The sequence below is a fragment of the Scophthalmus maximus genome, chromosome 11 (assembly GCF_022379125.1).
Source record: "Scophthalmus maximus strain ysfricsl-2021 chromosome 11, ASM2237912v1, whole genome shotgun sequence".
NCBI classification, from domain to species: Eukaryota; Metazoa; Chordata; class Actinopteri; order Pleuronectiformes; family Scophthalmidae; genus Scophthalmus; species Scophthalmus maximus.
The window spans coordinates 8,483,009-8,497,291 of record NC_061525.1 but is presented as its reverse complement, the minus strand read 5'-3'; the positions used below and the strand labels follow the sequence as shown (position 1 = coordinate 8,497,291).

General features: G+C 45.1%; 1 protein-coding gene across 1 annotated transcript in view; it reads left to right on the top strand.

Annotated features, from left to right (window-relative positions):
- Positions 1–14,186, top strand: part of frem2b (FRAS1 related extracellular matrix 2b) — a 51,186-nt gene extending 37,000 nt beyond the window's left edge. The window contains exons 7-24 of the mRNA XM_035623085.2: positions 1,230–1,379; positions 2,187–2,396; positions 2,518–2,715; positions 2,803–2,967; positions 3,398–3,580; positions 3,663–3,793; positions 3,896–4,051; positions 4,298–4,601; positions 4,818–4,949; positions 5,151–5,482; positions 7,672–7,864; positions 7,987–8,091; positions 8,469–8,596; positions 8,686–8,820; positions 10,112–10,238; positions 10,752–10,939; positions 11,038–11,184; positions 11,726–14,186. Of these exons, the coding sequence (XP_035478978.2) occupies positions 1,230–1,379; positions 2,187–2,396; positions 2,518–2,715; positions 2,803–2,967; positions 3,398–3,580; positions 3,663–3,793; positions 3,896–4,051; positions 4,298–4,601; positions 4,818–4,949; positions 5,151–5,482; positions 7,672–7,864; positions 7,987–8,091; positions 8,469–8,596; positions 8,686–8,820; positions 10,112–10,238; positions 10,752–10,939; positions 11,038–11,184; positions 11,726–12,238 (3,497 nt within the window). The 3' untranslated portion in view covers positions 12,239–14,186. The remainder of the gene's footprint in view (positions 1–1,229; positions 1,380–2,186; positions 2,397–2,517; positions 2,716–2,802; positions 2,968–3,397; positions 3,581–3,662; positions 3,794–3,895; positions 4,052–4,297; positions 4,602–4,817; positions 4,950–5,150; positions 5,483–7,671; positions 7,865–7,986; positions 8,092–8,468; positions 8,597–8,685; positions 8,821–10,111; positions 10,239–10,751; positions 10,940–11,037; positions 11,185–11,725) is intronic.
- The last annotated feature ends 97 nt before the right edge of the window (positions 14,187–14,283 follow it).

Below are 14,283 nucleotides of genomic sequence, written 5' to 3'. Positions count from 1 at the left end.
TTCGCTTGCACCTAGGAGTAACATTATTTCAACCGCAGCGATGGCTGCTGTGAGAACCACAAATGCCAAGGCTTTGCCGAGCGATTCTGTTTCTCTCTCAGATCTTGTCTGACCTTGCTAATAAAGAGCAGTTACTGACGAAGCAGACTGTATCAAAATATGCATTATCGTGTGAGACGTGAATTAGTTGGAAGATTGATTACATAGTGCAAAATAATAAACATCTTTTTTCCTGATCAGTAATTGTGCCTGCTGCACTGTTGAGGAATCTCTTTCTTTCCTGCTCGTGCATTTCAGTTTCACGAGATAACACGATCATCACACAGCTGCAGTGTTATGTATTTGTTTTCATTCAATGCATTTATCACTCAGTTCAACGTCCCCAGTCTCTCTTTATCCCCCTCATGCTGTGTGAAGAGAAGCCAAGTGCTGCTTTGTAGGTGCAGAGTTCCGTTGTCACGGAAACCAAAACTCTACCCATGGCTGTCGCCGTTTACTTAATTTATTCATAATTTGGTCACAGTTGCCGTATTTGCTGCTCAGTAGTGGCTCGATCCCATTAGCCATAACAATGGTGGATTGGATCAATAGTGAGAATGTAAGTAAAAATTGCTTCTTTGGTTTGATTTTCCTGTGTTGCTCTCAAGGGACCGTGACTCACTCCCAGTGGAACACACAGGGAGGTCCGAGCCCTCGAGCAACCATTTCACGAGCAGCGTGTTGTGCATTGTCGGGAGGAAGCATGTTCCGAAAGGGTTAAATAGAATAGCAGTGGGTGAGTTTGGCGGCGGCGGTGGAATCTCGGCTCATAGAAACACTAATTGCAGTCGGGCAGGCCTGGGCTGGCACACTGAGCTCTACATCCTCCAGACCTCCTGTCAGGCCTCCTGTCTGCCTCCCAGACCCGTCACCATCAGAGTGAGCAGCACCACCAGGCTCATCCTGAACAAAACGTCAGGTTGCTTCTTTCTCTGTTTTTCTTTCATTGTAACTCGCGTATGTAGAAATCCCCTGGAAACATCTTCGCAGGAAGTTAGAAAGTGTTGTTTAAGGGCGAAAATTACTACCTGTCGGTGTTTTTTCGATGGAGACATTGCCTCAATTTCTCCTGTAATCAGAGTTAATCGTGCAGAACTCAGCAATTACATCAAGCATCCTGTGTGAAACGGCTAAAAGATGATTATGGATTACATCTGCTTATTCGCTCTTTCCACTGTTGCTCTCCCCAGCTCCCGTCTTCTACTTCGGCAACACGGACTACCACGTGGACGAGAGCGACGGCTTCGTGGAGGTGCAGGTGTGGAGGACGGGCACTGATCTCTCCAAAGCGGGAACCGTCACGGTGCGCTCCAGAAAGACGGAGCCTGTCTCGGCCGAGGGTGCGTGTCCATGCAATCGCCGACAACCCTAGGCTTCTAGTTCTAGACTCACAACAATAAACGTCAGTTGTCACGCTGTCACTCAGGTGTCCAGGGAGATGTTAGCACTGGATGTGTTGGGTGACTGACCTGAGGAATGTAAACGTTGTTTTAGGTTAGGGGGAGAGAAATCGTGGCTTTGGTGGTCGGAGTGAGGACGGGGCTTTGGGAATGCATTAGGGATTGTTCTGCACGTCAGTAAGTGCTTTAGACTCCACTCACACCGGTTGCTAACTCGAGCCTTCCCTGCAGCCTCTATTATTCCTTGCCCCCAGGCGATCTTCCCCACCTTACACATATTCATAACATCCCTGCTCATGCCTGCATTATAATTGTTAATCTAACTAGCGTCTAATCATATGCAGCATGTTCGGAATGCAGGCCCACACTTACAAACAGAACTGGGTCATAAGTACATGAGAAAAAAGCCTCCGGGCGAATGGGAGAGCTCTCAATACCCAGTCCCTTCAAAGATTGGCGAATGAATATCCTGTTAGCGCTCGGGGAGATATCCAGTTTCTTGCAGCGCTCCTTTAATCCAACTGTTCACGGCTATCGAACCACAAGATAGAAAGCATCATTTTGTCACCATGTAGGGTATATCTTTTCATCTTACCCCCCGTCCGACATTCACAAATGAATTATGAAATAACGACTGCTGTCGAAACAAGATCAAGTACTGTAGGCCATTTGTGCCATGTCCACTGTCCCCTATGAGCTATATCTGTTCTTTGAAACATGAGTGACCTGTGTTGTGTTGTCGAGCAGCTGGTGTCGATTATGTGGGGATCAGCCGGAATCTGGACTTTGCGCCGGGGGTCACCATGCAGACTTTTCGTGTTGCCATCCTGGACGACCTGGGCCAGCCGGTGCTGGAGGGGCCGGAGAAGTTTGAACTGTTGCTGCGGATGCCCATGAACGGGATCCTGGGGGAGCCGAGCAAGGCCACCATCCTCATCAATGACTCTGCTTCTGACTGTGAGTGAAAATCTCGGTTGTAATCCAAAGTTTACCGCGTTGAGCCTGCTGCGGATCGTGATATATGATGTTTACACTGTATTTCTGATGTTGATTTATGGGTTTAATAATGTTGTTCCAGTGCCAAAGGTGCAGTTCCGTGATGCCGTGTACGTGGGTAATGAAGACTCGGGGCAGATTTCAGTTACTGTCTACCGCAGTGGGGACATCAGCTACAGGTCCACAGTGCGCTGTTACAGCAGGCAGGGGACAGCCCAGGTCATGATGGACTTCAGTGAGAGGCCCAACACAGATGCTTCCATCATCACCTTCCTACCAGGTGTTGTAACAAAGCCTAGCACATTGTGTTACTCTGCATACCAACGAGTCTTCAATCTTTTGGCTTTTTTTTTTTTTTTTCCCCCAGGAGAGATTGAGAAGCCTTGTGTGCTGTCACTTGTTGATGACACGGAACACGAGGAAGAAGAAGAACTCCGTCTTGTGTTGGGAAGCCCCAGGAGCGACTCGCCATTCGGAGCATCCATTGGAGGACAGAATGAGACGCTCATCAAGATTAAAGACGATGCAGACAGTAGGAATGCTATGTTTTCTTTTTTTAAAGCCACCGTGTGCTGAACATTTTTTACATATGGTTTAACTTTTGGGGCACAAATCATAGGGTAAGACATGCAGTAAAGCTCACATTGATCAGAAAATGATTCCCCATCTTTTTGTCGGACTATAGACACAACCTAAAGCTTTAATAGATAAGAAAGAAAATATGATAATATAATAGGGTTGATGTTATCATGACCTCACTAAAAAGTTGAAACTGAAGCTGAAAATGATCCACAAACATATGGTACAAATGACAGCATAATGACATACATAACCCCTCTGATGCGTTTAATTTAAGATATATCAGACATAGTGTCTTTTATGATTAATACTGTATGCGGCGCTGTAATGTTACATATTCCAGTTTACTAGCATGATTAATAAGATATGCCTTGCGTTCTCAGAGGCGATTATTAGGTTTGGCGAGACCAAGTTCAGTGTGAACGAGCCAAAGGAAAGTGGACAAGTGTCTGTGGTGAAGATCCTGGTGCAGCGTGTTGGCGACACATCAAAGGTCTCTGTTGTCCGAGTTCACACAAAGGATGGATCTGCCACCTCTGGGGAGGACTACCATCCCATATCTGAGGGTAAGTGAAACTGACAGGCACTTTTTTTCTTTCAGGACTGCAACAATGTGCTGGACAAAATATTTGTCAAATATCTCCGCAGAAATCGTGTTCAAGGAGGGCGACACTGAGCACTACGTGGAGGTGGAGATTTTATACGACGGTGTCAGAGAAATGAGGGAGGCGTTCACCGTTCACCTGAAGCCCGATGAGAACATGGTGGCAGAAACAAAGGTGAAAATGATGTGTGTAACTACCTGCCCCACGAGCCGATTACAAGGGCGCAGCAATTTGTTCTCCATTAACGCCCTTGTACCTCTTCTTGTCGATCAACAGATAAGCAAAGCCATAATCTATATTGAGGAGACCAACAGCATGGCGGATGTCACCTTTCCCTCGGTGCCCAGAGTGGTTTCCCTGCTGCATTATGATGACATCGACAGGACCAGGGACTCTCTGCCCGTGTCTGGATACCCTGTCATTTGTGTCACTGTACGTCCCAACTGATAGACCCGTAAATACTCAGTGATGGACATTTCAGTTATTGACTGTGCCAGTGATTCACTTATGTAAGATTTTCTCTTGCGAGTGCATTTCTGGACAGGTAAATACAGATTTGCTCACTTATCCCGTGCCTTGAGAGCTCATCCGTAGTAAACAGAACTATCTTAAGCTGCTGCAGTGGGTTTTGGGTGCAGCGCGCTCATATTTATCGTTTCTTTATCCCCCTTTTTCCAGGCCTGTAACCCTAAATACCCAGACTACGACAAAACAGGCTCCATCTGTGTAAACGAGAATATCAACAACTCCCTGACTCATTATCGGTGGCTCGTCAGTGCCCCCACTGGCCCCGACGGCGTCACCAGCCCTATGAGGGAAGTTGACTTCGACACCTTCTTCACCTCCTCCAAGCTCATCACTTTGGACGCAGTCTACTTCCAGGCCGGTTCCAGGGTCCAGTGTGCTGCAAGGGCCGTGAACTCCAACGGGGATGAAGGTCTGGAACTCCTCAGCCCCACGGTGTCCGTCAGCATGGACGAGGGTGAGTGCGGCTCATTCTCTCGCTTCAGATGTTCCGTCCCGCTCGTGGAAAAGGGCTTAACGCGATAAGCAGCTGCTGGCGGTGTTTCGCTCTCCCGCCGCAGTACTTGCTGTCTTTGCTCTGACGGAAAGCTGAAAGATCAAATAAGTTCACGTGGAGTATTTTTAGGGAAACATAATGTTTGATGTTTTTCTCCTTTTTCCGGCATGGTTGCAGGAATGTGCCAGCCTCGCGTTGTAGGAACAGTGGGGGCCGAGCCCTTCTCTGCCAAACTGCGGTACACTGGAGGAGAGGACACAGACCATCCCAACCTCATCAAACTAACTGTCACCATGCCTCACATTGATGGTAAGAACAACAGACATTTGTGAAAATATACACTTAGAGGCAGGTTGCTGGTTTGAGCTAAAAAAAAAAAAAGGAATAATGCTCGGTTCAATATGTCACTGATCAACCAAAACTAGAAGCCGCTTCTGGTAGTCCTGAATGTATAATTGAACAATTCCTACGCTTCCATTTCATGGCTGCTTTTTACGTATTCTCCCTCAGGAATGTTGCCTATAGTCTCCACGCGGCCCCTATCTAACTTTGAGCTCACACTGAGCCCCGACGGTACCCGTGTCGGCCACCACCGCTGCTCCAACTTGCTGGACTTCGCTGAGGTCAAGACTCGCCATGGCTTCCTCACGGAAGCCACCAAAAATCCAGAAGTAATCGGTGAGACCGCTCCTTACCAGTTCAGCACTTCCCTCAGGGGATCGAGCACACTGCGATTCTACAGAAACCTCAACTTGGAGGCTTGTTTGTGGGAATTCACCGGATACTACGACATGTCCGAGCTGCTCAGTGACTGCGGAGGCGCCATTGGGACTGATGGACAGGTAGGCAACCCCACCTTTGCGCTTTCCGCTCACCTCTGACCCCCTTTGTCATCTTTAGACATGAGGTGCACGGAGTCAGGACAGTAAAGCTGTCGAACCGCTTGACAACAGGACAGGAATGTGGACTTAGTAGCTCAAGTCTTGCTCATTTTTATTCCAAAATCCTACTTGGTTTTTAAAACCTGATCACTCATTTACAGCCGTATCAAAGCCCTGCTTACCTACTTGGTTTTCCTTTAAAGGTCTTTAAGAAACACCAACCTGTAGAGAAATCATCCATTATTGTCTGCCAAGACCCATGTTAACCTCAGAGGTAATAACTAACCCGACACCCTGCTCCCTTCAGTTGCTGGAACGACCAGTTATTTGTCTTGTCAAAGTGGCAAGTCAACAACCGGCAGCCACATAAAAAATAAAAAAAAACCTATTCGTCTATTTTGCTACGTGCACAATGGTCTCTTTGCAGCAGCAGCTGTTACGTGTGAAGCTGAACGCTGGAACTCTGAAAGTCCTCTCTGTCCTCCGGGCACACACGCCTTGCAGCCTTCTACAGTACATTTGCATTCACCTTGGAAACCCACTGTTAGTTTATTAGCAGTTAATTAAGGTGGAGTGTCGATGAAGAAGTGCTGGAAGAGTGCATGCGGCACATCGTGGTGAAAACCTCCCTACCGAGGCTCATGAGCTACAGCTCGACCGCACTGGTGAATATATATGTTGGCTCTGAAGGTAACAAACAACAAAGGCATCACCCAGGTGACAACAGGCTTCCTGAACAAGGAGAAGTTTGCTGCCTGCGGACACATGATACAAGCTTGAATGAGACAGTAATGAATGCATTTTGACAAGTAGGCAGGCTGCTGCCAGTAATTAAAACATTTCTTTGTCGTCGAGGGGAAAAAAATGTATAATACGAGAGCACTCTGACTGCTTCTTTCTTTATTGATGTAGGATATGAATGTGATATTTTACAAAAGCATGTATGGGCAAGTTATGAGAGAGATACGTGGTATTGCCCTTTAGTGTACCTAGTCTCAAAATCGCAAAGAACACATATTTAGCAATAAAGACTGTTCTGGTGCCTGTTGTTATTCCAGCAGGGGAGAGTGATGCAAATTCACCTCTTGTACAGCTCAGTGTGGAGATTTCATTGCTATGGTTACTGTTGAACAGAGCAAAAGACACAGAATGTGGATGCATGAACTGAGCCACAGGTTGTTTCAGGCGTCTGTAAGACAGGAACAATGAAAGAGGAGCGCAGCTTTGCCCTTTGTTTGTCGATGCCCTGTGACCGGACTGATTCCCCAGTGGGCAGGCAGTTTCACCGCAGGCCAAGGCCAGTGGTCGTGTCACAGTGCAGGGCTTCGTGCCCAACTTGAACAGGGCCACGGGAATCTATTGAGAACCAGCAGGTTGTGTCAGAAGGCCACTCTGCGAATCATTTGCCTGAGCTCTCAGAGCGCCCAGAGGGGGAAGGCACGTCGCCACATGAACACAGAACCAGTGCAGGCAGGCAGCACTCGGATACCAGAGAGCACTCCCTGTGAGGACTTTCACCACACACAATCCTGCCACCATTTTTGGAAAGCTCCTTTTAGAGAGGGAAAGTTTGCAGCAATTCGGTATCCCTAACAAATGTAAATGTACGTTGTGTGAGTGTGTGTCTGTGTGTGTGTGTGTGTGTGTGTGTGTGCGTGTGTGTGTGTCTGTGTCCATATTATGACGTGGACACATTTGATTTGCAGTTGAGACAGTTAAATTGATTTAGGTAAAAAGATAAAAAGAAAAGGTGAAGTTCTTCATCCGTAATAGTTAGGACTCCGCGAACTCTTTGGGGAATACATTAAATTTTTTACAGCTACAGACCGTCAAGTGAACTTAATGAGGCCTACTTGAAGTTAACATTATAGGCTTGTTTCCCCAGTTAAGTGTGCTTTAAGTTCCCTCATACATGCACTGCCAAGTCCAATCAATTTGACTTTAATGAAGCTATTCATTACTCTCTATTCAGAACAGAACTTGCTTACATTTCCTGTAGTTACAGAAAAGAGTTATCTATTTCCAGGAATATTGTATATGCACTGTATTCAGAGTCTCTCAATGTTTTATTCTTAGTTATTCTGTGAAGTATGAACAGAATATCTCTAACACATGTTTTTTTGTGTGTGTGTGTTGTGTTTTTACTGCAGGTGCTGAATCTGGTCCAGTCCTATGTGACCTTGCGAGTCCCGCTCCATGTGTCCTATGTCTTCCACTCCCCGGTGGGAGCTGGGGGCTGGCAGCACTTTGACCTACAGTCTGAGATGAGGCTCACATTTGTGTACGACACTGCCATCTTATGGAGGGATGGAATCGGCAGCCCACCAGAGGCAGACTTAAAAGGCAAGACCTGAACGGCAACATAAAACCGAGAATTACTTTTAAAAAAATGTCACGTTCACTCAATACATTCGTGTGAATTTATTAGGCAGCCGAATTAAAGCCGTCTGTGACTGTCTTTGCAGGTGCACTGTACCCAACCAGCATGCGTATTAATGGCCAAGGACGACTGGTAGTCAACTTCCGCACAGAGGCTCGATTCAGAGGCCTTTTTGTGCTTTCACATCCAGGTACTATATTCGGTGTAGAGACTAACAGTCTAGATTTTATCTGAAGATATTGATTTGTAGCAGTAATAATTGAAATAAAACATGTTCCCGATACTCAATTTTTCATAATGCAGGAGAGGGTTCAATCAGCTTTTGATTTCAGTTCTCTTTCCAAACATATTCATCATCCATTTATCAGTTGTCTTTTTTGTTTTTGAAGTACCAGTGTAATCTGACATAACCTCCTTGGCGCACAACACACATGCGCCAAGTGTCGAGCAGATAAGATGAACGGTTCTCGACATATAGGGCCACAGAGATTCTTCGCTTTATTGTTAGAATTGAAATTGCGTGTAGATTACACTTGTACATATAATTGAATTGAGGTATTTTTCCAGCTTCACGCCTCACCTCCATGGTCATGTGTGCGGACCACCCTGGACTGACCTTTAACCTCAGTCTTGTGAGGAACGAGCCAACCTACAACCAGCCCATCCAGCAGTGGACATTCATCTCTGATTTTGCTGTGAGGAATTATTTAGTTTTTCCTGAACAGTTAAATCTTTGTTGTTTTTTTGACACCTCATTCACACTCAACATAATGTCCCCTCTCAGGTGCGAGACTACTCTGGCACATACACAGTGAAGCTGGTCCCCTGTACATCCCCTCCCAGCCTGGAGTACACCATTCCTCCTGTCTGCAATCCCAGAGAGCCTCTCACCTTCGACCTGGATATCCGCTTTCAGCAGGTAACTCAACCTCCACCGTCTTTTTTTTTCTTCCAATTTCTTACTTAGGATTGAGGAAGAAATGGAGGAAAAGTCAAACGTGTATTGTCCATATTAACAATTACATTTTAACACAAATGGAAAAGGAATGTGATATTCAAAAACACGTGGGCCACCACTGTCAAACAAAACACATTATTTGAGCGACACCGATGGAAATTATAAAATGAACAACATGTCACATTGTGGCAAGCACCTCTGCCAACCTGGGTCGCCCAACACACACACACACACACACACACACACACTGAAATCAGGTGTGCTAATCACTGCTCTGGTGAAGCTGCACACACTCATTTAACTCGGGCATCACGACTGCTTATTTAAATGCGGACCAAGAGGGTAAGGTCGAATTGTCAAATTGGCCCAGGAAGTTTCCTAAATCTTGTCGTGACCCGCAAGTATTTCATCAGCAGCCATTAAAAAGAGCTGTTTGGATTCTCTAAATGCTAAGGAAAGGTGTTCCAGTGCTTCCTTTCCTATCTCCTTTAGAATAGGGTACACTGGCGTTTCCTATGCGAAAAGGAAAGGAGAAATAGACGCCCCACAATTCATTGAGGCAGCGATGTTTAACGTGACGTGACACGCACCAACTTAAACGATTCAAACTGAAATATAAGTACAAGAGTATGAATATGACCCAGAAGAGACGCACGTCATCATGTAAGTTACTGTTACATATGAATCATTTACATCGGATGTCACACGGTGGTAATACACACAAAATGCTGGATGGAGCCGCGCATCTTTGGAAATTTGTCGTTTCACCACGGCAGACGCACGTCAACAACATCCGCCATCGCATAATGCCGTAGTATAGTGAAAGTCAAGTCGGATTCCCTGAGCACCGCTGTCGGCTTTGCCTTAGTCCTATTTAACGTTTCCCTGCGAATCAGCGTAGCAGCGCTACAGTGCTGCGTGTCCATCTTCTTATGCTGATATTAACATCTGACCACCCAAGCAAAGACCACCGATAATAATAATGGCAAAGCAGACTATATTGATAAAACTGTCAAATTTGCAACATGTAATCTCGCTGGTTACAGCCTCATAATCAATCCGGTCTTATTATCCAGACAAATATGAGCATGGCATGGGCTCAAATGCTGTAACCGGGCATACTGTAGGTATTGTACACAAATTGCTATGGTGTATTGACTAGGATCAAACAAGAGCGTTCACCTAGTCAGCCTGGTTTTGTCTCTAAATGGGATTGGTGTGTGTTTGTCTGTCCCCTTCCTTGTGTTTCTAGGTTAGCGACCCCGTGGCTGCAGAGTTCAGTCTGAACACGCAGATGATCTTACTCTCCAAACGCTCGCTCTGGCTCTCAGACGGCTCCATGGGCTTCGGACAGGAGAGCGACACTGCCTTCTCGCAGGGTGAGACCGTCATATAACGCCAACTGCCAACTGCCATTGAACATTTATGGATTAAGAAAAAAAAAGTTAATTATATTATGAAGATTAATAAAATTGTATATTATATGTTTTTATCTTTTTTCCTTTTACATTCGCTTTTGAGGGAGGCTGCAAAAATAAAATATTATATATACACAGAGATAAACGTATGTACAGTACATCATTTTTGCATCATTTTTACTTTCACATGAAGTGTAAAATACAATAGCCTGAATTTTTTTTTCTCACAACAAGATCTAGAAAATCTTTGAAAAGTCCTTGAAGGTTCTGTCCAAGTGAATGCAGGACGCTCTTGTTGCCAAGAACGGGAGAGAAGTTTTAGCTGAGGTCTGAATGTTCTTCTCTGCATCGTAGTCTGAGCAAACAGAGTTAAAAAAAATTTAGTACAAACATTCAGTTAAACCATCAAGTTTCTGCCAATACTATATTTCACGTGTGTTTTTCATTGATGAAAACTGTTTCCCCTTCCCTCAGGAGATACGGTTTATGGCCGAGTGATGGTGGATCCAGTGCAGAACTTGGGTGACTCCTTCATTTGTAACATAGAGAAAGTGTTCCTTTGCACTGGGGCTGATGGATATGTCCCTAAATACAACCCCAGCAACTTTGAGTTTGGCTGTCTGGCTGATGCTCCATCGCTACTCTACAGATTCAAGATCATTGTAAGTAACAAAAGTATATATATCTCTCGTCGCGCAGCACATGCTTTGTGTCCAGTCAAAGGTAAAACATACTCCCATGTGTTGCCCTCTTCCTCCAGGACAAGGCCCAACCCGAGACTCAGGCACGGTCATTTGGCAACGTAGCTTTCAACGCCTTCCTGGCGGTCGATGACCCCGCGGCTTTAGCTCTAGTGAGACAACCTGGGTCCGACGGTTTCAGAGTGGATTCCTCAGCTCTCTTCCAGGTCAGTATAAGGGTCTCGTACAGTAAACACATTCAGTAAACGGCCAAGAACAGTCCGCACCCTCATATTTCACTAATCCGTGACGCATTCCACGGGTTACAATGTGCTTGAATTCATGTTTCAAGTCAACATTCAGGGAAGTTCTCACTGATACATTACTTTTTCTTCATGACCTGACACTTTCTGCATCCTCATAGCAACATTAATGCAAGGGAACGATCCTGTCAGCATGTGAGCTGGCCCTCATGCGTCCCCCGATGACAGAATCATATCTATGACTCAGACTTTCCTCTGACTCCAGACTGCTTCTTCTGGTCTGTGTGACTCTGTGTTTCTTGGCTTGTCGCGGAGAAGAAGTGAGCATCCGTATGTCTACAGGTCTGCTGAACCTTTTCCAGTGGCCGGAAAACAATTCAGATTTTCAGCTCAACTGTACAGTAACTAAACTGGACATGTAGTGTGTTTGAGTTTGAGCATGAAGGGAAAGGAAAAGTTGTGTCATAATAATTTAGTTTAAAACAATAACTGTTGCCCCTTCCAGGTGTCTGCAGGAAGAGAGTGGTACATTCACACCATCTACACTGTCCGTTCTCGGGACAACGCTAACCGTGGCATAGGGAAGAGAAGTCTGGAGTACCATGTGTTGAACCAGCACCCAAATCCCCTTCGGCAAGGTCAACAGCGAGCCAGAAGATCGGCCGACGATGTGCCGGACATTATAGAGGAGATCGGCGTGAGCAACAACCGCGGCACCAACATCCTGCACATCGCGCTGGACCGCAGCAGCCAGCGGAGGACAAGCCCGGAGAGGGGAGTCTTCACCAAAGGGGTCTCCCCCCGCGAGGTCAACCAGAGAGACAACAGTGACGAGAGACTGGTGTTGATCGTTGGCGTCCTCGTCGGGCTGCTCCTCACGGCTCTCATCGTCATCGTGGTGGTGATGCTGGCCCGGTCCAAGCGGGAGAAGAAGGACGTACCTGTGCCCAAGAACTCCAGCAGCGCCGAGCCCATGATGACGCAAGGCCTCGGTAACAGTGACAGCTCGGAGGTTTAACCGACAGACTGGCGGTTAGGGGTTTTAGTTCAAATGTTTGCTTTGCAAGTGCCTCACATGTAGACAAAAAATTGATGATTGTGCGCGACGCAGCACAAATTACAAAGAGCTTTGATTCCATTCAGAAATCTACTTGAAACGCAGGTTCACTTTTCACGGCGTCGCGCCGGTCTGGACACTTACTAGGAGACGGACTGTGTCGGGAGCTGTTTCAAGGCACTTGTCGAGTTGTCGTCACTCACTTATTGATTTGCTTTTGATGCCACTTGATCCAAAAATATGTTTTTTTATGTTTCCAAAGGTGCTACGAAAGATGCCCGTTAACTTGAATGGCATTTGGGTGTTTTACTGAACAGGAAAAGAGACTGCATATATCCAGTAGTTCTGACCAACAGGATGTGTGCGTTTGATTTGCTGCATTGAGACACTGTCCACAGGTTGCTTACACTGGCGGAACCGGTTTGTTCTTGTAGAGGATGATCGGTCCTTAAATTCGGTGCGTGCCTAAGAACTCACAGGATTTCGAGGTTTCATGATGTGTTATGTTTTTCCTGCGCGAACAGCACGACATCCGGCTCAAATGGGGGGGGGGGAAATATATTCATTTCATATGACTGAACATGGTTTTCACGTGCTCATGTTTTTGCATGCGTTTCTTTTTTGTATTTTAAGATTGTTTGAAATGGTCAAAAGAAAAATAACAATGCCGATTCGAAAGGAATTGTGGAAAAACGTGCCGCACTCTCCATGTTTCCACCTGTTTTTATTTTGCAATGCATCCCATGAAAAACAGTATTTATCAGTAGCTGATTCCCCCCCGAATATTTAACAGCGGTAACACTGTATGATATTGAGACTGCCCAATTGACACATGACTCTGAAAGAATAGGAGAGTTTATAAACTGTTAACAGTCTGTACTACTGATGTGACTTTCAAGACAGCTGGTCTGCAATGTACAGTGAGACGTAGTCGTGGTTCCAGATCAGGAATTATTGTCTCTCACAGAGGGAACGCTGGTGTTAACTACAGTAGTCAAGCAGAGATAGGTGGGGCTGTAAATCCCTCTTACAACAGGGCTACGTTTTCTATATGCTGGTGACATTATTTTTTTTTTCTACTCTAAAATATCATCTAATAGGTTCAGATTTCACTGAAAGGGAATGAAATGCTTTGCCCTCCATCATCGTCTCTCCCTGTCTCATTGGTTTGTATTTATTTATTTTTCATTACACTGTTATTAAGTGCTGGATCAAATATGTACAGTATACAGTACATATACCATCATTTCATCTCCTCTTATTTGAACCTATCTCTGTCAGGCTGTACGACCATGTGTGTTGTTTTGATTTGAGTATGCAATTCAGAAATACAGTCAACGTGCCATGTTAGCTTTACAACATTGTGTACATTAGATGAAACATCAAACGAGCTTTCCTTGTATCAGTGTACTGGTTTTTTGTTTGGGTCGGTTTTTCATTTTTCAGATCCAGGCACCGGATTGCCATAAAATCTGATTACCTCACACTACTGTATATCGTATAAGAGACACACGTTCCTAGTCACGACTTTATAAATGTAGCGTTTGCAATTTTATTTTGAAATTGAAAACAATTCTATGCAACCTATGATATCATACCTTCATGAAATGTTTACGCCCAAGTATTATTTTTTTTTCCGTGCACAATTTGCTTGCTCATTTAGGTTTAACACTGTATCACTATACTGTGGTTCTTTTCCCCCCACTCTAATGATTTTGAGTGCTTTCTCAGCTTTTTTCATGCACATGTGTGTATGTATATACATATGTATTACCTATGAATATACCATCTGGATGTTTTGGGAATGGTTATTGTTAAAAAAAAATGCATACTGTATGTGCTGTAAGTATTTGTAACATAGACCAGAAGCACAACGTGGTCTGCAAATAAATAATTTTTCAAGAAAAAATTGTGTGTGTGTGTTTGTGTGTGTGTGTGTGTGTGTGTGTAAATACACCAAACAGTTTCTTCACATGCAACCATGGCCATATATAGATCTCTGGATA